Here is a 26,409-nt window from a genome sequence, read left to right as displayed (position 1 = left end):
AACGTACACATCCTACAAACCAAGCCGGGCCCTCTCTTTCTTCAAATTTACGTGGGGAGAAGAGTACCACATACTAAAAAGATACCCGGGTCCTATATACATATTACAGCACAAAAATTTTTTTTCCAAGTACAAAACAAAGCACCCAAAAACCCTACCCGGACCTAATATATGTACCCGGGTCAGAAAAACTATACCCGGGCCAGAAAGCCTACCCTTAACAACCATATACACAATCCTCAAACATCTAAAACAACCATCTCCTAAAACTACCCAACCCGGGCATACCTGTCCTACCCGGGTTCAGTTCAAACCCCCGAAAAACCCAAAAACCACAAACAGTTCCTTCATTATTTCAAATCAAAAACAAAGATCAAAAATCAAAACCCACCTATACATACACATATATATACACACATACCCCGCAAAAAACCCAAGAATCCCACTCCAAACACAGATCGATAACCCAAAAACCACCAAAAACACACATAAACGCGAGCATCCTTATACAAACAAACCTTTCCATAAACAAATACAAACACAATACCAAGAACCAAAATCCACAAATGACGATAATCAAAACAAGTTCATGCATACATGGGTTCATGGAAGCGACGAGACGAGAAAGAAAAGGAGAGGACACGAAAACCTACTTGAATAAAAGCCGAAAACGATGAACCGTGAACCACAGAGACCTCCGGCGGAACGACACTGACAAAACTCCGGCGAAAACTCCAAACACCAAAGGCGAACTGCGAGCTTTAGAAAGAAGGAGAGCAGAAGTAAAGAAAAATGGAAGTAAAAAGTGAAATAGGGGTAATGACTCCCTACTTATAGGCAGTAACATCACCATCCACGTGGCAACCACTGATTGGCTAGGAAGGGAAGTTCTAACAGCGGTTATAATTACATATCTAAAAAGACGCGACCTTTTCGAATTTCGAAAAACAAAACCGTTCCCGAGACACCCCTTGAACTCCAAGCGCCCAGCGGACGTTTCGTCAACCCCACACAACCCGGGCATAGGTCAACGACCCGGACCGACTGTACACCAACGAAGCAAAAGATCGAAATCCCCTGTCCGGATACACCCGATTGGGAAAGCAAAAAATTGTCTCCTACCCGGATCCTCCCAAGTGGGGGTTAAAGCAAAAACCACCTCCTCCTTCCCGGACACATCGGAGTACGGCAGCAAACTCGAGTGCAAAAACTCCAATCTACTCCCTCACATAGAGGATCTATGTAAGGGAGTGGGGGGCAAATGATATGGTGTAACCCGGGTAGACAAGCCCGGGCACACTCAAGGACCCTGGCCCCCGGAGAGCCGCCAGGCACAGCATGCAATCTACCAACCCTACCAGGATACACCACCCGGGTGGGACACTAGACCCGGGTACTCCCTGATCATACTCCTCGACCGGGATCCATACATGTACCAGCCGACACTTGCTGCACAAGGCACAGACTGACACGATAAAGACAAGCATAACGGTCAACTACTGGCGATAGATACAAGTCAGGGAACATTCCAAAATACTACTCCCACGCTGACACCTGGACACGTGTAGGGGATCAAACCCCTACACGTGTAGGACCAGGATCCAGGTACGCACCCTTGAACCCTAATCCTTGGCCTATAAATAGACCAAGGATCAAGAGATCAAGGGTAACTTCACTCTCTCTTTACACTCATTCATACACACACTTACACTCAGCATATACTCAAACACTCTCAGCCACCAGCAACCACCAACCAAACACCTTCACCCACCACACATAGATAGCACTTTCTCTAATCTTTATCCTTCCGAAGCCCACGCTTACTCTCACGCCGGAGGCGCTTTGGGGCAAAACCCCCCGCCGGCGTTGTTTTGTAGGCTCCCATCCAGCAGCTACACCACGGAACCACCAGTCACGGCGGAGGAAGAACCGGGATCGGAGATTGGCGTTATCAGTAATAAACCTGTGTTTAATCATTAATGTAGTCGTTAAGAGTCAACATGCATTAAATATTGGACACGAGTTGCTACTGTCTTAAAATCTGCTTCAACCTCCACCTAAATCTCGTACCAACCCCTCCTAATCTCCATACATAATTCGCTAACCCCTTCTATTCCTCCCAACTCGATCTCCTTCTTTACTATTTTTCTAACCGTCCGATCAATATGCCTTCCCCGTCCATGCCTGACAACATTGGTCAAGGAACTCAAACCTTGGAATTAGAAACTAGCCTTGCTCCTCCTAGCTCCCACAAAAGGTACTCAGGGAACTCTCGTCCTTGAAAGATGATGGTTACACCAAATTATATTATAATTAATAATTGTTGCGTTTATTAAATAAACGGATGCATTTGTTTATAGTGAAAATATATGTCTCTCGTATATGATATTTTGTAACGATCGTTTTTCAGGACCGAAGCTGATGATACAACGTTGTGCATGTATATTTCAATGTCTATCTGATAACTGTACTAAGTGAATTATATGTTTCAGGATGGAGGGGAAGATTGCAATTGTGACAGGGGGAGCCAAGGGTATCGGAGAGGCAACAGTAAGACTATTTGTTCAGCACGGTGCTAAAGTAGTCATTGCAGATGTTGACGATGCAGCTGGACAAGCCTTAGCCACAGCATTGGCTCCTTCTGTCACTTTCATGCACTGTGATGTTACCTCCGAACAAGACATCAAAAACCTCATCGACTCCACCGTTTCAAGCCATGGCCGTCTCGATGTTTTCTTCAACAATGCTGGACTGCTCGGAAGCCAGACACAGCACAAAAGCATTCTCAACTTTGACGTCGATGAATTTGATCGCCTCGTGAGTGTGAATGTGCGAGGCATGGCTCTTGGAATGAAGCACGCGGCGCGTGTCATGATTCCTCAGGGCTATGGGTGCATAATCTCCACAGCTAGTGTGGCTGGGATCATGGGAGGGCTGGGTCCAAATGCTTATACCGCGACAAATCATGCTGTCGTCGGGTTAACAAAGAACGTGTCTTGTGAACTTGGGAGGTATGGGATTAAGGTGAACTGTATCTCCCCGTCTGGAATCGCAACGTCGATGCTTGTGAATGCATGGAAGGGTGGGAGAGGCGATGAGGTGGGAATCGGAGCCATGAGTTCCGAGACAGGGTCCAGTACAGAGGAAGTTGCGAAAATGGAAGCTTGTATGAAAAAGATAGCAAACTTGAAGGGGCCAACGCTGAGGGCTGCAGATGTTGCAGAGGCAGCTCTGTATCTGGCTAGTGATGAATCCAAGTATGTGAGTGGCCATAACCTGGTTCTAGATGGGGGAATCACCTCCTCCAAAGATTTCGTTGGCTTTTAAATTTAGATGCATTACATTTTCCATGTAATCGCAGAGAATAATTTATAGGACATGTTATTCCAAATGATTTGGATACAAGTATTGATTTCGCAGAAAATGAATACAAGTATTGATTTCACAGAAAATTACTAATAATTATCACTAAGACATGTTATTCCAAATGATTTGGGTACAAGTATTGATTTCGCAGAAAATTTTGCATATACAATCTTATGAATGTTCTTTTCCTCGAGAAACATTGCAAGAACAGTTTGAAATATTCAATCATCTGTCACGACTCCTGAGCTTCGATCTAAACTAACTTAAAATGCAGGAGCCTAGTTAACATGAGTTGTGTGACAATGGCTGATTCAAAAGTCTACTTTGACAAGGTGATGAGCTGTTAATGGAAGCTCAGCAAGCTCATTGATAAACACAGCTAAAACAAAAAGATACATTAAACAGAAAATAATAGAACACACTGATGAACGAAAATATTTAAGTAAACATATTTGAACTTAGCTTTGTTGATTCAAGTCATCTTCTCTCTTTATCAATGCGGGAACAGGTGGTTTCATGATCTCCTCTCTGATAATTTCTCCTTGCAATATGGAGTGTTCTCCTGAATGATCTGTACATTTTCTACTAGGACCTGGCAAGTTATCCTCTGGTTGGAGCATGGACACTTTAGGTTTGTTTCTTGATGGAGAACTTGACTCGGATCTATATTCTTTAAATCCTTGTTCACGCGTCAAAGGTGAAAGAGGGCTTGCAACAGCGCTGTTCATTGATTTTCTGCATAATCTATCTTCCACGATATCATAATAATCTGCTGTCCGGACTTCCTGCGCAAGAGAGCACCAACAGCAACAGAGCCACTGAACACAATCTGTATATTCTGGTATTCCACAACATGAGTTATTAGGCGGCAAATTAAATCTCTTTCTCATTTGGATCCTCCAAAAGCCACCATAAAGTAAACCAAGCAAACTTAGTATGACACCAGTCATTCCCAGTGCCGCCCTTGCACTGTCGTTATCAACATTCACAGCTGCCAAGTTAAATATCCAGAATGGTGCCATGCAGAAAAGCAGAAATGTTGCGATGTGAACGTACATGTTTCCAAAGCCTAGTCTTTGCATATTCCACCCGAAAACGCAGAAAGTACAGAACAACGAAAGATAGGCTACAGTAATATCTTCCCATATATCTAAAAGCCCGCCTCTCCACTTGGGCCCTGCCTGAAGAAACATCTCATCAGTTTTTGATTCAAATGCCAATGTCTTCTCAGTAACCTTGGCTCGCAAATAGCTAGTCTGGTTAGTGCTGACTGTGAGAATTCGGTCCGGTTCTTCCACGTCTACTTCCAATTCATACTCTCTTCCAAGTGGACTTAGAATACAGTAAAGCCCAGCAATTGCTGGAGCTGCAGCTGCAATAACAAGGCATATAGCAACGCCTATAGCCGGTCGCTCAGCCCTTTTATATACCAAATTCAGAGCACACAATGAGTACTGTGCAAAACAGTTGACATGGAGTAAAATAATGACTACCATCATGTGGAACCACTCATGAGGCTTGTAAGTTCCATCCTTGCAATAGATCTTTCGGAGACGAGAGATGTCATCCTGCTTCCATCTGAAAAGAAGTGCAAGGTGGTGGAAGCGCTTCGGATGCTGAAACAAACACATGAGAGTAAACAGAGCATTAATGATTTGATTGTTAACCTCAAACCATTGATTTCTTTGAGATTTCTCTGGTAGAACGCCATTTAACATTCCCGTCATCACAAAAAACAGAATTGCCCCAGAGGTTGCTACACATATCATCCATAGTAAAAGTGCCATATTCATCGGGTTTCTTATCCATTTTTTGCTGGCTTTATATGAGAGGGCCCAATCAAATTCCCGAATAAAATTTCCTTTTGAACGTTTGCGAGGACCTTGCACATTTGAAGAAGAAAGGACAGACCGTGATATTTCATCTCTTTTCTCTGCAAACTGGCGAAATCTAGCTGTTGGTGAAACCAAACCACCACTACCAGAAGCAAATTTAAGGAATCTCAACCTACTCGGAAGACTACTTATAATACTAAGATATCTGCTGTCAACATCCTTTTTGCTTAGTAAATCCTTTCTAGATGTTGAAATGTTGAGGTGAATTTGATTCCCCGACTCATAACCATTTAGAGATGAACAGGAAGAAGTGTCCCCATGAACATCCACTGATCCTGTCTCTTTACAACTTGGCATTACTGTAATGCTAGGATAAATTACAATTCCTCAATGGACCTCTGCAATTGTTATTATGATTTAATTGATATAGCAGCAAAAACGCCTAACCAATTCTGTGCCAGGCACCTGTAGAAAAGTTTAGATATGATCAGAAACAGAATGATACCTATTAGAACGAACTATGTTCGATCTAGATGGACCTAGCTGATACTGAAAGAAAATTGCACATTCGAGAGAACATGAAAGTGTCAGATCAGTTCGATTAATAAACAAAATGGTGGACAGGAATCCAATTCAGAGAATTAAAATGCAAAAAGGATCATTGAAAATCAGTTAAAAAAAGATCCTTCGTGCTGCATTCCATATTTTTAAACCGGAAAACCAATAGTAAAATCCAAGTTTTGTGCTAGAGTGTCATAAAATTGTCAGCAAACAAAAATCAGTTCATGTAACTTCTCAGTTAAAAAAACACAAGGGTAGTTCTAGAATATACCTGAGGATATAGACAAAGATTTTAATTTAAGATATAAGATAAGATCTATTAGCCCCTTTGTCTTAAGCTCGAGTCAAGATTCCGGGAGAATTGGTTACTTAACAGAGAGTTGGTTGCTTAACGAGAAACAGAAGTATTTCTAGAGTTCCGAAAAGCATCGAGAACCTAAATTTATTTTAGCTACATTCAATATACAAAAGTTCTAGAAAAAGCAAGGAACAGGAAAAACAGGAGGAGAATTCAATGAAAATCTGTGTATCTAAACATGAACATATATAGAGAGAGTATAATTGATGGAACTTTGAGTTTAGTGTGGCTTGCAAGCAGATATGTACAACAAATACACTAAGCCATGATTACTAAAAAAGATTGTAAATAAACAAGAAAGAAGAGCATCTCAAGAGAAAAAACCAACCTTTAGCTAGCAGAGAGAGAGACCAGAAATAAGCAGTGTTTGGCTATATAAAAAAGGGCTGCAAGTTTTCCATTATTTCAAAACTGAATGCTGAGAAGAAGAAGAAGAAGAAGAAGAAGAAGAAGAAGAAGAAGAAGAAAGAAACAACGAATTCAAAGTGTTGTATGTTGAAAATGTTGCTAGTCCAGAAAAATGAGTTGTAACAGCAATGCTAATGTCATAATCACTTGTTCACTTTGCCACCTTTTTCTCATTTTTCTCACTTTCCTTTTTTGTGTTGGATTATGGATATCCATAAAACCGGATCCCTGTATTATTGTTTGATCGCCCACTAATATTTCATAATTATAAGGGATTATTATGCCATATAATTTGTAAACTGATTTTGGAAAACTTTCTGGAAAATAAAAAAGGTGCAGCTTTCATTACATGGTGATGCAGCTGGGACTTTGTAAATGGATTGACACGTGGATAGCTGACTCTTGTTTTTGCTTTTGTCCTTGTATAGAATTTTTATTTTTAACTGATATGATATTTAATACAAGCCAGGTTTTTTTTTTGGACAATTGGCAAATTGTATTAGTACATGATTTGTTGAACTGTCTCGCATAAGAAATGTAAAGAAAACCCCGTCTCGCATAGATGATTCCAAATGTTTTTATTTATATTGTATCAAATAAATAAGTCAAACAAGAGAATGCATGAAGATGACTCTTTTCACTTTGGAGACGTAAGGTTGAAGAACAAACAAACATTTTACATTTCTCCAGTTACTTTCCAACAAGCAGGAAGTCTCGATTGCAAATGTAGGAATGATTATATTATTGTTTGCTGCCTAGTTACACACAAGTCCATGGCCACTCTCACACAAGTCCAATTGATAAATATAATGCTAATATATATTTCTCAACCATAACATATTTAATTTTATTATATAATCCTCAAAGAGGAAAATTTTAAACAAGGAAATGTTATATATAGTTCATTATTTTATTAGATATCTCGAAATGATGCGAGCATAATATATAATATATTTTGTACAAAACTTTTATTGTTCTCGTCAAAATATCTAATCTAACCATCTGCCGTTCATGCGCACAAATGTACATCACACAAATCACTGTATATATCAATCTAATAAATTTTGAAAATATTTTTTTTTCCTAAATGAAATAGATTAGTGTTAAACATAAATAACTGAATTTTTTTAAGTTTGGAAGAATTCTGTATATATCAATTTTTTGACTAAATGCTTAGAAATCTCCTATTAACAAACATTTTTCATTCCATTTCCCAGCTGCTTTCCAGCAACCAGGAAGTCTTGATTACACATGTAAAAACGGCTATATTCTACCTACTTAAACAGAAGTCCATAGCCACTTTCAAACAAGTCCAATTGGTACAAAATGCTGATATTGCTTCACCACAACAAGATTTATTACATAATCCTCTCAGATGCCAAATCAAACAGACTTCGGAAAAAACTATGTGGATACATGGGAGGTTCTTCTGCTAGAGCCTGCGACATTTAGATAAGAAAATGGAAGATGGAAATCAGTACCTTAAGGTAATTTACCTGCATAAGTTACTAACAAACTGTGTACTATAATGAATTGTATTCATGTTTAACTTCTTGTTGATAAATGTAATACACCACATCAAAAGATTGTAGTGATTACCTGGTGAATCAAAACAGTAGATGGTGTCATTCCAGGAACAGTGTTAACTTCTATAATCAGTACCTGTAAATAATTACCTATTAGGCGATTACAATCACCAAAACTTAAATGACCTCTGACAACATATATTCCTCTGTTTAAGGAGTCACTCTAGATCATCACTACTTTGACCTCTAATGTGAGGTCCTCACATGGGAAGTATGGTTAATAAGAGATTAGAAACCCTAGAGAGTAATTCATGCTGCCCTGAGACGCCTAAAATAGATGTAAATCATGGTGAGCCTGAAATATCAGTCTGACTGTCTGATACGTTAACTCGCACGACGGAAGAAAGGTTAAGGCAAAGGACAGATTTAGCTTTTATAAAAGAGCCTTAATATATATTTCTAAAAGCCCGGGGTCTTAACAGAAATGATTTCTCTACTCCCACGTAAGCTCAGCGTACATCTCACACACCCCAGATCCCACTTCTGAGTGGGATGTACCAGGTATGTTTGGTTTGATTATAAAGAGTATAAGCATATCAACATAATCATGATACTGAATTCAAAATCAACGAACATCTAGAACTGAACATACCTCACCACTGTCAGCATTGACAAATGCGTCTATACGTGAAAAACCTTCAAGTTCTAGTGTGTTTGCTATTAGTTCAATACGTTCTTTGCATTTCAGCAAAGCCTCGTTGCTGATCAAAATGAAAAGTTAACATTAGGAACAATGAAAAGGGCGAAGAAGCATCTACAAGCAGGATACATCTTATCAAATAGGATAAAACATAAGACATCCAATTTGTGCTTGTGCAAAACATAAAATTGGAAAAATGAAAGAGTATGCATTTTGCTGGTCAAAGTTGTCACCAAATTTCAAATTGGTGGCTATACTTTAGTTCTTGCAAATCAGTGGCCATGCATCATATATTCCTCTTAAGCCCCCCCCCCCCCCCCCCCCCCCCCCCACAAAATCCCCTTTTTCCTAGGGTTTTTCATCTTCCTTCGTTACTGTGATTGCTGTGATCATGCAAAGTCTTAGTTGTTTTCGTTTTAAACAAATGATGTATATTAAGAAGAGCAACCGAATGTTGAAAATGCACAGCAAAATGTAAAAATGGAGCAAACAAATGTTTTGTCAAAGAGATACTGTTGTGACTGCTCAACATGAAGTCACACCAGGTGCTTCACAGCCAATTGAATATGTAAGCCAAGGAGCGATATTTTTACAAATAACATTCAGTTAAAAGTGAAATTTCACAAGCTGCAAAAAGAATGCAAGAAACTTAAATAGGGGGTGTGTTCCACCCTTCCGAGAATAATGCCGAAGGGTGTTGGACCAAAAACTTCCATTTCTTAACGCAAGACTGACACAACTACAGGAGTTACAGTGGGCAAAATAAAAACAAATTAGAAAATATCAAATTTAAGAGCTAGGTTAGGTTTTGCTATAAATTATTAAAATGAAATACTTCTTTTGCTTAAACGATATATTTTTCTTCAAGCATCATCTTAAACGAAATATTTTCAGTAAAATAAACTGCAGATATTATTTTATTGTAGCTTTCTAGTCACCATAGTAGATACAAAATAGTTACCTCATAATCGACAATGGTGGTGGAGTCAGATTAATGCCAGTACCACCTGTGAACTGATGAACTAAGTCAGGCATCAAGTCTATGTATTAGCTTGAATTACACAATGCCATACTGTCCCAGTAGTAATGAATTAATTCTTATCTTCACAGGTTCTCAATATCAGTTTCCAGAAACATGACAACACAAATTGATATAAACCCACTACGAATTCAATGGTTCAATGCTACATTCAAAATTAAGTGAACAGAGGCATACCCTGAAATTTCTCTTCGAGAGAGAGTATATCTCCAGATTCTTTCACAGTTATACTAGGAGTTAGTGAGCGCATTGATCCACGACTCCCTATGACACCCACAGTTACTTCTATCCATCTACTATGTCCTTCCCACAAAAGACCATGCTTTGAGACATTTGTCGATCGAGATGAGATAATTATCTCATCAGTCTCAATAAATGGTTCAAATATTAACAGATCAGGTGGAGGGTTTGGCATCTCAATCATTCCATGTGCCTAAATTAACAAGAGAAAGACGTGAAAGTGACATTATCAGATAACTAAGCTCTAAATTCCCTTTTTGAATATAATAAGTGCCAAAATGCACTTACAATAAACTGTTATTATCAGACGACTACCTAAGGCCCTTTGCTGACAAAACCAACCAGTTTGAAAGATCATAAACCACACTATATTAACAAATAGACTAAAATATTCACTATACCTTTGAGAAACTATTTGGAGGAATTCGGAGAAGGCAATCTTCTAAAGCTTTTACATACACAGCAAGGTCATCAGAAGAACTGCATCAAAAGACAAGCATACGCTTGATTGCCAAAGATCCAAAAAAATTTAACTTCAAACATCAGCTTTTCTTACCACAATCGTGCAACTCCAGTTGAACATCCATCTCTAGCTGGTTTAACACATAACGTTTTACATTGGAGCTTTGAGGTTAGTTCATTCCAAATGGAAAAGACGGGCATACTAATAAGATCATCTTTTCTCCGCACATCCTTGTTAATCGTAAGAACTCCAGAATCTGAAAGCTGAAACAATAGATATCTACAATCATTATGTAAACGATTTAAGCTTAAAGATCATTTTTCCAAAATGACATATAGAATGCTCAGTTTCGTGATATCCCCCTGCGATCCTATAAGATATATACACATGTGTATGAAGGGTCTGCTTTGTAATAGATGGTTCCAGACAGTTTTATGTGTTGCATCACTTTTGAAATGTACCCCTTAGAGCAAGTCCAATGGTGTGCTATATCTTGTTCTATATCTATATTATAGAACAAAAACTAGAAATATCTTGTGCTAAAATAGAACAATGCTCTAAATATAGAACAGAAGATAGAGGGAGCTATGATTGCCACCTCACCAGAAAGTGAAAATAGTGGAACCTTAGTGGTTAGGTTGAAAAATTAAATTTGTTCTTAAAAAAGTGGTGAACTTGGAGAATAAGTTAAATATGGAATAAGATATAGGACCAATTATAGGAGATGTTATTTTAGCACCAAAAATCACCTTTTGGTGTTAAATTATAGCAATAGCTCCATCTATTTTAGCACAACCACTGGACTTGCTCTTAAAAGCCAAATCAGATTAAGTGAAAGTCAAGCACTTAGTGTTTGTATATCTTCTTATACATGCAATTTAAAATTATATTGATGTCAAAAGCAGTAAGACAATTTGATTTGAACTCCCACAAACACATTTTATAATAATAATAATATGATGATGATGATGATGATGATGATGATGATGATGATGATGATGATGATGATGATGATGATATTATTACTATTATTGTTGTTGTTGTTGTTGTTGTTGTTGTTGTTGTTGTTGTTGTTATTGTAAAAATGATTTGGTTGCAAAAAAAAAAAAAGATTATTTAGCAGATTCTCATCTCCTTCAAGTTACAATGCCATACATTCTCAAGTGAAAGAGAAGTCGCCACTTTGTCCATACACGTCTTGGAAGCCTTCACTCCCGGACCTTCAATTGATAAGGTCTAAGAAATAAGAAATTGTGGAAATTTGAGATATTGCAGTTTCTTTACGAGATTATTAGTATTACTTACCTGTATATGGAACTCCTTGAGCTTCCAACAAAGATTGAAGTGTCCCATCTTCACCGATGCCTCCATGCACTACCAATAAAGTTGTATAACTATTAGCACTTACCAAAGAAATGTCTCGCATATATTTGTTACTATATTAAAATTCACCATACTAACCAGTTAATTCATGTTATTATGAAAAATAATATATTAAGATTATATAGACAAACCTTAATAAACCTACACATTTTGATAAAAATATTGAATATATGCATATGCATATGCAAGATGATAGACATCAACCTGCAATAAAAACTGTTGCCCCAACTTCCTTGGCTAGCCTTATCCACTCTTCAAGCGAGTAATTCCTAGGTATCTCATCAGACAAGTCAAACCCTGAGAACCAACTGTGTTTCTGTAGACCTTCCATGAGATCATCTGTAACTTGTTTACGCAGAAGAGATGTTACTGCAGCCCTGTCAGGTTCAATTGCCTCTATGCATGCATCTAGAACTTCTTCCGTAGTATGCCTCAGCACAAGAGAGTATCTGTATTAATACAAAGGTCATCCCATGGTAGAATAGCACCAGTGTAAATAAGAGAGCAGCCACACAGGAAGCACTAAAACCAATATGTAATATTTAGAAATAAGTAAATGCATTTTACTTAGATCAAGGCCGATTGCGCATATTGTAATATACTAGGACATTAAGGAATTCTTTAACTCGATCTGCATGGGTTAAACAAAGAAGGGAAATAGCAAGATGGGCTACACAAAGACACCCAACAATGGAACCTAGCGAATGGTTGTTCTTTCCAATAAAAAAAAGTGAACTTACAATTTGCATATCACATTTATTTTAGAGTTACAGTGTTAGCAAATCATAAGACGTTTGATTCATATAAATTAAAGAAAACTTGTGTCCTGAAATAAAAGGAGCTTGTAATGTTCACCTAGCCAGGTAGGTGACATGTAATATTTTTACGGTTTGAATTACCACCCCCCCCCCCCCCCCCCCCCCCCCCCAATACAGTCCACCCATAACACCACATAAAGTGTGACAGCCAAACCAAAATGGCCTTGGATGAATTGCATAACTGAAAAATCTAGTAGAAACTCTTTAAGAACATCTTTATATAAACAGTGAAAGATACGATGAGCAACAGGGAATAATATGTCGATTTGGCAGATAAAAGTCTGATACATGTACCTATACTAGTATAAAAATTTCACAGCCGTACTTACGGTAGAGACCAAACTGTCATCGAGCTCAGATCAATATTCGGGCTATCTAAGTTTGCATTGTATGCAGGGGCCAGCATACATGGAGTTACTTCCAGCTGTAGAAAACCAGGTTCAGTATAAAATAATCAACTTGCATCCTGAACTATTATGGAGAACGCAGACCCAAAAAACTCAAACACTAAATTCAAACTAGCATGCAAAATGTTAATATTAATGATGGCTTAATTGAATGCACTGCTAAAACTATTTATGAAGTCGTTGAATATTCTCCCTCTACCAGAGTTTTTTTGCAGTTTTCCTAATATAAACTCGTTTTGTTTGAAAAACTAAACCTTTCAAAAATATTGCTATTAGGTTCAAAAGTATGCCTTTAATATAATAAATACTCCCTCTGTCCCTAATTAGTTGTCCAGTTTGAATTCTGGGTGGTCAACTAAATTATATATATTATATAATCGGGAAAAATTAGAGAACTTATATCATTTTCAGTTTTTTAAGATAATAAAAGAACATATCTTAATCTTTGGTCAAAAGTTGGTCAATTTGACCACTAAAAAGTCAAACATGACAACTAATTAAGGACGGAGGGAGTAAGGTCATCATGTCTCACTCACTAAGAGGCTCACAGTTAAAAATTACAAATGTCTGTTTAATGCATTTATAGCTTTGTAGCAAGTGTCCTTCCCTCTCCCTCATCAACCAAACTCAACAATTGTCATATGTCTGATCCACCCTCCCTCTATTTGCACACTTATAATCTTATTCATTAAAGAAATTGTAACACAGCCCTCACCGCCAAAATATATCAATAAATATATACATAATATATATTATATATGGTGGATGCACACATTCAAAAAAGAGGGGGCCACGCAAAACTGGTATGAAAGGGCACTGATACTTCACAATACATCTCTTTATACACACATCTCAGCCTAGCGCTAGACAAGCTTAAGTATTGATGATAAAAAATTACAACCATATATACAAAAGCACTTCCATTGCAATTAGTGAATTGTAATGTTTAAAACTTACATCAGCAGACGCTCGCAAATTGAGCCAAACGTTAGTACCACTCATAAGAGATACTTGACGTTCAGAAGTGCTTCCACCAAAGATGACGAAAGCTTTCTGGAGAGGTTCATGTGGTGGGGATTTTTCAGTTTGTTGTGAAGACATTAGTCTTGATTTACCAGAGGGAATTAATCCACTACTAAATCGAGCAAGATGGGGATACCGCAAGCAGGCACGTTGAATGATGGTTCGAAGAATATTTGAATGAGAAAATCCAACCTAGCACAAAAGTGGATATACTTAAGGTGCAAAATGGACGTTATAAGAGATGTCAAAATGTACTATAAGAAACAATTGCCATTTACACAAGACTAAACAAAATTTAAGCTACGACATTGGCATTTGAATTGAAAAAGGTCTTGTGAAATGTTGACATTACCAGTTCCACTGGGTAAAAAACTAGCGATTTGACACAGTACAGTCTTAAAGTATTGTGAAATTATAATAAATCATGAAAATTAATCATCTGATGTTACTAATTGTAAACAAGCAAGCAACTCTTACACTTCTAAGCTAGATAGATTCTGTACTTGATGCCATTTACTGTTCAATGAACAATTGGCATGTGTCTTTATCATACTTAGGCTATGTTTGTTTCGAAGATAGTGCAGGAGGTTGGATTGGTTATGATGCACTATTATAATATTTATGGTCTATAAAATATAAGGTTTTATTTATTTGCACCGAAAAATAGTACTCCCACATGTAAATAATCCCACCTCCACCCTTATATAAGAGTGGCCAGAACAAAAGCGTCAATAATGTATTATGATAATCATAACATCCCACTTCTACCGACTTTTCTTTACTACAATGTCTTTTGGACTTTTCACACTTTTACTGAAACTCATACAAATATCTGTTTTAAATTGAGGAATTAGTATTTAGTATTGATATAAAATCAACGTGCTGGGTTCAATAAAGATCATCACCAAGTTGGGACTCAGAGATCAAATCAGAATCCTAGATTTAATTACAAATAATGGCTGAGATTAATTAAACTCATTTATTATTTACAATTTTAAAGCAATTTTGAACAATATTATCACTTAATCAGTACTATCCTTCAACTCCTACCATCAAAGATCATCGTTCTGATTGTATGTTGCATAAATGTTCTGTGATCTACAAACAGTCGTGCTGCTTGTTGATTACATTACTGAAAACAATGTTCAACTTGCGGTGTGTATAAAAAACTGCAGAAGAAGATAATTTGTAATCTGAACATATAGATTAGATTTAATCCAATGGTGTAAAATGAGTCTCTGGGTCTCCAACTTAAATATGGTCTCCACTGAACTTTTGATAAATACCTTTGACGAATAACCTTCGATGATACTATCTGTGAAACATAGCATTATTGCCTTATGTGCATTCAAGAAGAAATTGATTTTACTAAGTACAATCATAGTTACATTTGCAGCAACAGTTTACATTGGCAATTGTGCAAACTGGACCAGGATGCAGAACATAATAATGCTCAAAAAAGTTTGAAAAACTTCTAAAAAACATCAGGTAGTACTTAATACATGCTACATCATGTACCCACCGCTCAAATTAAGTCTAAAGAGATACACATGTGAGGTCAATGCAGAATTATTGAAGACATTGTTTGGCCTAGTGGATTTATAATAAAAATGAGTAGCAATGATGTTTACCTTGGAGGCTTGCTGAAAGAGAAAACTGGTTTGCTCCATCCCACTAATCTGTGATAATAACACATGAAAATCACTAACATGATGAAAACAAAAGCATTGCAACTTAAAACTTCGGTAAAATTAGAAAGATGTCTAACCAAGTTAATGTCAGTAAATATTATCGTCCCAAATTTACTTTTCCCAAACTTATCATCCAATATTGACGATCCAAGAGTGGACGATGGCAAAAACCACCCATCAATCCTAGCAAAATCACGTAAGCCAAGGCGTTTGAATAAAATTGATGCTCCTTCACGTATATGATGAATTACATCTATAGGAAAACGGGGTGGAGTATGATAAGCAACCTGCAAAAACGTGCACCAGTGGAAACCACAGATGTAAGAAAAACCGAACTGGTATGACACTATGACTATTTGGTACATTACCATGTTTTGGAACAAGCTACAACAAACTTCCGTGGATTAATCCAGTCCTAAAATAGTGACTTCTAGCACAGACTATTAATAAAAATACTCGCTATAAAAAAACTAAAGCTGGTCATTCTATAAACATTGGAACGTCACGTCAGTAAAACTTCCAGAAAGAGAAAAAAAAAACCACAAATAAATTTGAGAATGATTGATATGGCAAATATTCTGGGTATACATGTTTAACAAGTTACAGTGCAGAAAACTTAAATACATTTATGCACATAATTCTACATACGTAGTGAACAGTTTAATTTTCAATTGTGATATATAAACTGTCGAATCTCCACACGGAGTATCCGATATTTCTGACACCAAACTCCATGCTTCTTAGGTTAAAACAGATGGAATCTTATCATTAATTAGACCGTGCCAGATAAACCTAAACTTAGCTCATGCGTAGATTGTGTAAAAACCAGCCACACAAATACTTGAGCTCTGAACTCGACATGATGAACATGAAAGAACTGATTCTTTGGGAACCCAAGCTGAATTTAGCAAAGCAACTTGAGAACTTTGTGGACCTAGTGACAGTAGTGACAAGCCAATATAACAGTATGAATGTAGGGACCATGCATGTTGCTATGATATAATTCATAACACTTCACTGTTACCTGTTGTGTGGGAAGATATTTTCTCCTGTAGTTAAATATTGCATCCTTCTCACTTTTATCAACATCACCATGGGTTTGAAGTTCGACCTAGGTTTTTTAGATCCAAACAATAAAATATTCCATCAGGTTGTAGAGTTGTAAATATACTTACTAAATTAACTTGCTAAATGACAGATAAAATATTGAAGAAAATTAATTTACTTAAAAAACCAAAAGGCATGTACCTCTGTTGGCAGTAGAACAATCGGTTCGCAATCAGAACCAGAACCCACATCAAGGACTATGGCTGTAAACTCACTCCCACCCTCAAGAAATATTTCAACGATAACTTTATCATCAATACCCTGCATATAAGTAATTCGTGAAACAAATTTATTTAAATAAAAGCCTCCAGTTGGCAGAAATCTATATTCGATCATATATATAATCTTATAAGTTATAATGGTTTACAGTATCATCGAAAAGAAAATCCACATTTTCGATATTATGGAAGTTGGTAATAGAAACTATAGCTAAATTGTTTATAGCTCTACTTCATAAAAAAGTTGTAGGTGATATTTTTTTAATTATATAATAGCTGCAAATGATTTAATTAGGAGCACAGATTGGAGCAATAAACTGCTAGGATCCAGTTTATTCTGATTTGGTCCATAGAAATTTGTTGCTGTGGACAAGTTTTCTTCTTATAATTTATTTTATAAATGTTAGCATAGACTGTAGGTTTTTTCGTCAATTCTCTTTAATGGAACATACATGGCAACTCAAACGCAGTTCATTAATAAGCTACAATAGTAAAACATCATAGGACAACCAGAAATAAGATTGAGAAAAATTAATCCTGAAGTACCTCTGAAACAATCTCCCTGGCTTTCTTCAAAGAATCACTTACACCATATGCAACTGTAACTCCGATGCTTGAACCCGCTCTAGTTGGTTTCACCTGCAACCATATATCAGAAGCTTGGAGTGTTAAACACTTGATCTAATTCTTATTGTTTAATAAGAATACCTAACTAAGCCTTACCACAACTTTCCCTGTATCAATGTCCAGTTCATTTCTTGAGAACCATTTTGATAACCCAGATGCATCAAAATCACTTCCCTAAAAATAAATATAAAAGGTATAAGCATAAGCAATTACTTGTAGGCTAAGTTACCCGGACACGGGTATGAGTATCGGACACGGGTACAGATCCAAGAGTCAGATTCGTAGTTTTAGGATAATTAGGATTCGTGGACATGGATCCGGAATTAGACTCGGGTACGGGGACTTGGCACTTAAGTTCCACGCAAGTAAAACTTTATATAGACTGATTTATTATACATTCATAAAAATAGTGTCTATTGCACATAAATCACATAAACTGAAAATTGAAGCATAAAATCAATAGAACAACATAGAAACAAGTCATTCATGGATCTTGATCTCTATAAACAAGTTGAAACAAGCCCTAAGTTTTCATTTTGACCTGGTATGTTACAAGGTGAAGTGTCCGGTTGTAATTAGAAGGATCCGACTCAGATCCCATACCCACACCCATGTCATGTCCGGTGGACACGGGTATAGGCACAAAAATGGAGAGTCCGGGTAACATAGCTTGTAGGCACTGAATTTCAGAGCAGAATACTAGTGTATATAAACCCGATGTATAACAATTATCAGAACAGTATATAAAGAAAGAGACACAATAGGACTTAATTTCCAGAAAGTGTATACCCAGATCAAACCAAAACAACACATGGTATTAACCAAAAGAGTGTGGTGTGTGTGTGTGTGTGGGGGCGCCTCTATTAATAACGTGAATATCAGGATGATTCTTTTTCTCCCAATCCTTGTGACGTCAACTAAAGATAAGTATATTATTAGAATGGATGCCATGTACATTGGTGCCTCTACATTTATGCAAGATATACGTGTGTATTAGTAATGTATTCCAAGCCAGCAGTAGATATTTTTGCTAGAAAAAAACCAGGTATGAGAAATCATTGTTGCTTAAGATGTTCAGTTAAAACTCAACAGGTATGAGATTCTTTTTAGAATGATTACGAAGAGCCAATAATTAAATGAGAAGGCCGAAAACAGGATGAAGAACTGCACAGAAACTAAAACTCTTCATAGCATATCATATACTTCCTAAAGATAAACCTGCAACTTTTCTCATATTATATAACAAAAGCATAACCTGCTGCTGTATAAACTATGCGCTGTGAATATCTAAATTTATGTACACCTGAGTAAAGATAAATTATAACTACTCACAAAGAGAAGGCAAGAAAGTAGCATAACAAAAGTAGGTAAAGTACGATACACTGATCTAGGATCAAACCTGAAGTACAAAATTGGGTACTGTAATGAATCCTTCCCTGTTGAGCTCCAAGGAGGCATCATACTGCCAACAATATAAATTATTACTTGGAACAACAATAACAACACTATAATTAATCACTAAAAGCTTATGCAGATTATGCAAACAATTGAAAAAGTTATATGGTATGTAAAATCTAAGAGGTGAATCCTTTCTCTACTACATATAGCTTCAAATTTATTGCAAAAATTGTTCAATTTTAATAACAGAAAACCTTAAAAAAACTATTATGCTTATCATAACTTTCAAATAGTCTACAACCATTAATTTAAAATTAGGAAGAACACTAGGAGTACAGTTACCTTGTCAAATGCTTTACGACAATCATTTGATTGTGTGCCTACAAACGGAACATTTGATTTTTCAAGAATCTCCTGAAAATTCCATATAATTGCCGATGGATCAGGAAAATTGACTATCATTCCTTACAATTGAATTATAGTTTATTTTTTAGGAATGTCAACCTGAATTCCACCATCTTCACCAAAACGGCCATGTATGACAGGGAAAACTATGTCTACAGATGCAGCCAGGTGCTCCGCAAAGTCGGTCAGAGACTGAAAAGCTTGGGCAAGACTGTGGACATTGAATTATTTACAGTAACTTATCATGTACAAATAACAGAGTCAAATATGAACTTCGCTAACTGACCTTTCTAGTTTAAAGTCAAAATCGGTAGGAGTGTTTGAGTACACCTGTAAGTAAATCAGGGTTAGCATACTTTTAACATACTGTAAAGATATTAGTACGAGTTCAATAAATTTTGTACTTAATGTGACAAGCCAATAAGGCATATTGATTAGCAATTGGACAGAGTTTACATTTCAGAGACAAGTTATTTAATGGGAAAACCAACTTCATATAAGGTCCAGTGTCAACAGTTCAAGCCATGAATATGAACCTTACTCAATTCACAGGGATTAATATCGAGAATGGTAATAAATCTACCATAATAGTTAATATATGACCGACAAAGTAAGCTCCTAAGCTATGTAAGCGGTCCTAGATGCGATAATAAATAACGTGGGTGGCTAACAAAAAAAATGATGGTTACAAAAGAAGTTCTTCAATTCTTGCCTCAAGTATTACCGCAGAAGAGCAAAAGAAGTTTTTTTTAATCCAAAAGAATTTTACAGGAAAACCACATCTGTAGCCATAGATAAAAGGCATTCAGAAACAGCACAATGCAAACTTCAACTCAATACAAAAACCTAGCAATTCAAACATAACCAAATAACACGATATAATCGGAATTGTGCATGCTATTTCAGTTTTCTTAGCCATTTGAACATAACCAAATATCAAACAATCATAATGTACAAACCTGTGCAGTTGATATGGCGAATGAGTTGAGATTGGAATCAATGTAATAGCAGCTTACATGCAAATCATCCCCCTATCATAGTGAAGAGAAAGAAATAAACTCAAATCAGTTAATTAGCAACACAAAACCATCCACATTCAACAATCTTGAGCTAAAAAATACCGAATTCTGATACCATGTTAAGTCACCAGCTCTCGTAGAACAAGTCAATAGGACCTTTTACATAAAAAGTGAATCCTAGTATAAGAATAAACATCATTAAAATTGCGATTGGACCTGAATGTGATCGATAACAGAACGAGCAGAATTGAGAGAAATCCCACGCTCAGCAGAAGGACCTCCACAAATAACACCTACTCTGAGGACTCTCTTTCCATTTATAGCATGTTGATCTTCTTTCTCGACAATTCGATCATCGACGACGTGGATGCTCGCTCGAGTGAGTCGATGACGTCGTGTGAGAGCTGTGCGAGCAGAGGGGATGGTGAATTGGAGGGGCGACAGGGAGTGGCGAGAGGAGAGGGAAGTCTCCGGGGAGAGACGGCGGCGGAGGGCGGCGGAGGAGAGGTGGTGATGGAGGTGGAGAGAAGAAGCCATTGGAAGTTGTGGAGAGGGGAGAATTGGGGAGTGTAGTAAGTGAGAGTGATGATGGTGATATAGACATGGTGAGTAGATTTTTTAAGTGGAGGTTGGTGTCGGGACGGCAGTTTATAGTATTGCGATTATGTACCTGCGCAACTCATCAGTTTTGTCTCTTTTCCTAACTCCGTTCATCAGGCCCCACATATAGCATACCCTCAGCTGATTATTCTCGAAACGAGTCAAAATCGAAAATTGAATTCAGTATAGATATAGTTAAAGACGAATTCGGTAACCAAAATAACAGAAGATAAATTCTTATGCTCTGATAAGCCAACCAAAGTTACTCCACGCGGTATCCATATGGCTCGATAATGACGCTTAAGACTTGCTATATCAAGATCATCCCGGAAGTAAGTGGGCTACTATGGTCAGAGTATGAGTGTGGTAGTATGTCTTTCGGATTAGTTGAAGTACGCGCAAGCTGGCCGGACACTGGATTGTTAAAGGAAAAAAAAGCGCCAAGCATTGTGTTTTGGTCAAAGCAAAGAGATTTAACAAAAGTTTATCATTTTTAGGAAAAGCTGATCTATTCAAGACATGACAAAACTCTGGATAATGCTCATTATAAAAGAAAGGTCCAGAGGAAACAACAAATTGATTTGTTTATTGGTTTTAATGATGAATGAATAGTTAGTGTACACTAGGCTCTGTTAGCACTTGTATTGTCCTGTTTCATTTTTTTCTTATTAGTGTGTTTTGGCATTGTCTGATGCAGATCTTGTTTTATGCTTCAACTCTATTCGTGTTTATGAACTGATTACAGTTTTCCAAAGCTAACAACTCACCAACTATTCTTTTCTAAAGATGACCAAAGAAAACACTTAAACAACCACATAATATGTAATTAGCTTAATGAAATTTAAATTTGTAGCCCGGGTACAGATGGTGTTATAAGCTTCAGAATACAAACTGGAAGTAAAGTAAGTAGATGAGCTTTGTTGCTAATCACTGTGCAGCTTGTAATAAAAAGTAGAAACCAATTTTTGGTTCTTCTGCTACACAGAATCAATATATCTGATAAGTGTCATCAGATCAGATCCTGCTCCTCCGAGTCCTTGGCATTCGAAATCTCCTTCACTTTGAAGAGAAGGCAATCTTGAGAATGTCCTGCAAAACAGGACCAAAAACCAGATGGATTTCATACAAAATAAGACATAGTTTGCCGAACACTGGATTAGTGTATTGAGTTCCTGTCGTATCAGGGTCAGACGAGCTGCCCTATTCTAAATAATGTGTTCATAGTTCCAATTTTCATAAGGATGAAACTAATAATAATTCAGCAAGCCACAACTTCATTGAATAGGGTCAATTCCCCTTTAAAATCTAGCTTACACAATCATCTTTAATAGCCGCCTCATTTTTAAAATAAACACCCAAGACCTGAGATTCAGCTACCTACTCTTAATTATTTTTTTGGTATTTAAGCAAGTCCATAATGAAACTTGGCTGAGTTAATCATATGTTTCTTTTATATCGCTAGTAAGCAAGTGACAGTGAAATCTCACAGGGTTGATTGAAAATTTTGCAAAGTTAGGTGTTTAAAGTATTGATGACACCTTAAACACATTCACTGGTTCAAAAACTAAAAAGGAAGTTTGCCAATTATAGATTAAGATATAGACCATATTTAGATAAACGTTAAACCTGATTATGGACACTTATTCTCCTAGCTGGGCAGAAAACTATGCAACTTTCTGTTTTAACTGCTTGGTGATGCCTGTGGCTTCTTTGCGCTGGAAAAGCTGAGCAGACTGCAAACAAATATATATAGCCTTCTTAAAGTTTTTTCCCCCCTGCTTGTATAACTCAGTATCCCGGAGAAAATGTTTAATCAAATGCTGCTCATAGGGTCCAAAGTAAAGGGATCCAAAATAAAATGAAAATGAAATTTTTTATTCTTCACCATGAAAGAAAAAGGAAATAAAAAAAATGCAAGAAAATAACAATAGACCTCGCGAAGACAGGTGAAGACTCTATCTTGGCATCTCTCTTGCAGCCAGGGACGACGGAGTGGGGGCAATGGGGTACTTGCCCTCACTAATTTCTATATATATACTATGCTGCTTCAATCAATTTCAACAATTTTACTGTTGTCCCCTGGTGACAATTCAAACTTTTTGCCAAAATACTTATCATTTTGTTTACACTGTATTATGTGAATCACCAATTTCTAGATCCGTCCCTGCTTGCAACAAATTTACCTCCTAATATAAACATGTAATAGCGTCTGCAGATGATCAAATCAATATGGTTCATGTATTGGCATTCAGACAAGCTAAACATATAGTCTACAAGCAGGTACTCATCTAGGACGAAATATTTCTGGAGTTGCGGAGAAAATTTAAATGGCAAGAGAATGTGAAATAAAAAAAGAATCCGGGAAGAAATAATCACATATTTACGTTTGATCGTTTTATTAAGATCAAATGCACAAAATCAAAGATCCAATGTACACTCTGGATAGGTACATCCATTTTCTGGAATGTTTCTTCAGTTGTAGTTGTGTGTATGAGCAGTGCTGTTCAAAGAGTTGTAGTAATAAATCATTTGGATTTCAAAATGAGTTCACTAATAGTTGATAGATCTATAGGATGTTTAATGTTTTTATCATGTACAATCTGTACGAGCCCAAATGCCCAAGAGAACAAATCCAGTCCATTAACTGCGGCTTATATAAACGGCCCAAATGATTGCAGTTTACATTTTCTGAATTTAGGGATGGATTTCAGAATATTGAATTTAAATTTTATAAATCATATTAAATTTTTATTTGTTACGATTTAACTAGATCAAGAAATTTAGATATCTGCTCGATCGGAACTTATATATATTATATACCTATAATTAGATTTAAAAAATTATATTATTAAGAAGTCTATATAATCTATTATATAATCTATTTTAAAATATAATTTTCTAATTTTTTAGAGTTTTAAAAATTGTTTTACTCCCTCTGTCCCATTTAATTGTATACGTTTCTTTTCAACTGCTCGACACGCATTTCAATGCTCTTATAAAATATAGTTCCGTAACGTATTTTTGAGATTTTCTTTTTCTGAATAAAAATATAACATCCAAATTTTAATTAAGAAAAAGAAAATTTTAAAAATAAATTACACAACTACACTTTACCGGAGCATTAAAGTCCGTACCGCGTCCCCATCCCCCAATGTATACAATTCAGGGGGACGGAGGGAGTAACTTTTAGTCCAAAATTTATCTTCAAAAAACAATACCTTTTAGTCCAAATTCAATTAATCCGTGTATTTAAAATTTTAAAAAGAATAAAGGTAGTGAAATGCCAACTGTGAGAGGATAAGGGTTTGAATTATAAGATGAAAGTAGAGGCACTGAAATCGGAAATCTAAACTAACCGGGTGACATGTTGATTTATAATTTATTAGAATTTTTTTTGATAAATCAAAAACTTTTATTTAAATCGAATGTAAGTTGGAATATTTTTTTAAAAGATTAATCTAAAATTAATCGAATTTTTGTCAATAAATCATGAATTTTTAGAAAAATGATCGCGAAAGAGACTGATAAGAAATCCGATTTGATAGTATGGTCCAAGTGTGTGACAAACTGACAATGCCAGTTGCCATATTCATTGCTCACCCGTTCAATCAAGCTTGACCTTTTGAGAAATGAAAGACGTTTACTGGGGTTCCTCTTCACTCCTTATGAAGAAATGAACCAGATCTTTCATCAAACGTTTGATGGACTAGCCTAGATTCATTACAGATGGACTGCACTACTACTGGGTGGGGGCGACCCGAGCATTATGGGGGTGTTTGGGGAGGGCTTAAAAGTCCGGCTTCTGGATTATAATTTAGAAACACTTATTCGTACCGTTTGTGTAAGATGTCAAGAAGCACTTATAAAAAGTTAGGAATGCTAGCTTTTGTTCCAAGACTTCTGCTTATTTGCCAAACACTTTAACCACTTATAAATCTTAATTTACTTCTAACTTCTTCTCCACTTCTTTACTTTAAGCAAAAAACACTTATTTTAACCTTATCCAAACACCCACTGTGATGTTCGTAGGGGTTGGCTTATTTCCCTTTGTGGCTACCTCCTCATCGGTCCTTGAAATGCGGGTTTTGTTCGTTAACTTCCTCCATATTAAGCAAGCAAAACAAAAGACGTCTAATGAAATTTTATTTTCAAATAATACTCACGTTATGACACGGACTTGGGATTCTCAACTATTAAAATTTTATAAAAATATTAAAATAGTATATTTTAAAAGTTTGCTTGGTATTCTCTTAAGAAATATCATTCCAGTCTGCTCTCATTTATACTGCCTCCGTTTTTTATTATTTGACATTTTAACTTTTGACACATATTTTTAAGTGTTTTGACCGGATAGTTAAAAATATTATTTTTGATTGATTTTTTTGTTAATTAAAATTTTGATATATATTTTTATTCAGAAAATAAAATTTAAATATTGTTTAGTCTTGTTACGATTTGCCACGAGTGTTACAGAAATGGAATTAACCTAATCGGTTGAGTTACTGATTTAAGATAATCGGGATTAATTGGAAGAAAATCGAATGTATTTTAATATTAAAATTATACTTAATATTTAGTTATTATTATATTAGTTATTTATTAACAAATATATATTGACTATATCATAAATTTTACAATTGTTCATATTTAAAGCAATATAATTTTTAATTTTAATAATTATTATATAATTTTTTATTAAGAAAATTTTGTAAAAATTAGTCAGATTTCAAAAATCAAATCGGTCGTATACATTGATAGTACACATTATATGAGACTAATCAAGAATTAATCGGCTAAACCACGGACTAATTGCGCCTAAAAAATGGTAGATGCATGGGACTAAGATTACGAGTACTCGAGTAGTGAACAAGTCAAGGCAGTTATTTCTGTCCGTACTCCGTAGGAACGTACTTGTATTGTATATTTCTGTATTAAGGGTACTGTTAGTAAAAATATTGATAGAAAAAGTGTTCCCGATAAAATCAGGCAGTTATTTGATATTTTTCTCTTATAATTCATAAGTTATTCAAAAATCGTTTTTATTTTAATTATTATATTTTCAATAATTCATAAATCATTAATAAATCAAAATTATCAAAAAAATATGTTTTAAGTTCTCATCCTATGGCATTAAACCATGTTAAGTCAAAAATTATAATTTTAAATTCAGCCAACCCCTTCTTAGACATGTTAACAGCTAGCTTGCAAACGCTTAGC

General features: G+C 36.1%; 3 protein-coding genes across 3 annotated transcripts; 1 reads left to right on the top strand and 2 right to left on the bottom strand.

The window, feature by feature from the left end:
* Positions 1 to 2,071: 2,071 nt before the first annotated feature.
* Positions 2,072 to 3,452, top strand: LOC108197274 (short-chain dehydrogenase reductase 2a). Its single transcript, XM_017364850.2, has 2 exons — positions 2,072 to 2,257; positions 2,493 to 3,452. The coding sequence occupies exons 1-2, from the start codon at positions 2,166 to 2,168 to the stop codon at positions 3,325 to 3,327; spliced, it is 927 nt and encodes a 308-aa protein (XP_017220339.1). The 5' UTR covers positions 2,072 to 2,165; the 3' UTR covers positions 3,328 to 3,452.
* A 202-nt stretch (positions 3,453 to 3,654) lies between these two features.
* LOC108197273 (uncharacterized) lies at positions 3,655 to 6,721 on the bottom strand. Its single transcript, XM_017364849.2, has 2 exons — positions 6,449 to 6,721; positions 3,655 to 5,666 (listed from the first exon to the last, which is right to left on the bottom strand). Exon 2 carries the CDS (start codon positions 5,556 to 5,558, stop codon positions 3,825 to 3,827), a length of 1,734 nt encoding a protein of 577 aa, XP_017220338.1. The 5' UTR covers positions 5,559 to 5,666; positions 6,449 to 6,721; the 3' UTR covers positions 3,655 to 3,824.
* A 910-nt stretch (positions 6,722 to 7,631) lies between these two features.
* LOC108199956 (uncharacterized) lies at positions 7,632 to 21,304 on the bottom strand. The gene is made up of 24 exons (XM_017367987.2): positions 20,809 to 21,304; positions 20,533 to 20,604; positions 19,860 to 19,903; positions 19,673 to 19,784; positions 19,511 to 19,582; positions 19,170 to 19,232; positions 17,867 to 17,944; positions 17,690 to 17,782; positions 17,067 to 17,186; positions 16,843 to 16,929; positions 15,896 to 16,105; positions 15,759 to 15,806; positions 14,062 to 14,319; positions 13,027 to 13,121; positions 12,084 to 12,328; positions 11,802 to 11,870; positions 11,652 to 11,716; positions 10,590 to 10,759; positions 10,435 to 10,513; positions 9,971 to 10,226; positions 9,716 to 9,761; positions 8,707 to 8,815; positions 8,128 to 8,190; positions 7,632 to 7,967 (listed from the first exon to the last, which is right to left on the bottom strand). The coding sequence occupies exons 1-24, from the start codon at positions 21,127 to 21,129 to the stop codon at positions 7,887 to 7,889; spliced, it is 2,856 nt and encodes a 951-aa protein (XP_017223476.1). The 5' UTR covers positions 21,130 to 21,304; the 3' UTR covers positions 7,632 to 7,886.
* Between the last annotated feature and the right edge of the window lie 5,105 nt (positions 21,305 to 26,409).

This window comes from Daucus carota, chromosome 8 (assembly GCF_001625215.2).
Source record: "Daucus carota subsp. sativus chromosome 8, DH1 v3.0, whole genome shotgun sequence".
Classification (NCBI taxonomy): Eukaryota; Viridiplantae; Streptophyta; class Magnoliopsida; order Apiales; family Apiaceae; genus Daucus; species Daucus carota.
This window is presented reverse-complemented; position numbering and strand designations above follow the sequence as displayed.

Excerpts from the sequence above, each read along its gene's own strand:
- LOC108197273 (XM_017364849.2), bottom strand. The coding sequence starts at position 5,558 with ATGCCAAGTTGTAAAGAGACAGGATCAGTGGATGTTCATGGGGACACT.
- LOC108199956 (XM_017367987.2), bottom strand. The coding sequence starts at position 21,129 with ATGGCTTCTTCTCTCCACCTCCATCACCACCTCTCCTCCGCCGCCCTC. Across the intron at positions 15,807-15,895 it reads TATTTACTGACATTAACTTG|ATTAGTGGGATGGAGCAAAC; the intron begins GTTAGACATCTT and ends TTATTATCACAG. Across the intron at positions 10,760-11,651 it reads CTTCTCTTTCACTTGAGAAT|CTTTCAGATTCTGGAGTTCT; the intron begins GTATGGCATTGT and ends CTATTGTTTCAG.
- LOC108197274 (XM_017364850.2), top strand. The coding sequence starts at position 2,166 with ATGCCTTCCCCGTCCATGCCTGACAACATTGGTCAAGGAACTCAAACC. Across the intron at positions 2,258-2,492 it reads CCTCCTAGCTCCCACAAAAG|GATGGAGGGGAAGATTGCAA; the intron begins GTACTCAGGGAA and ends TATATGTTTCAG.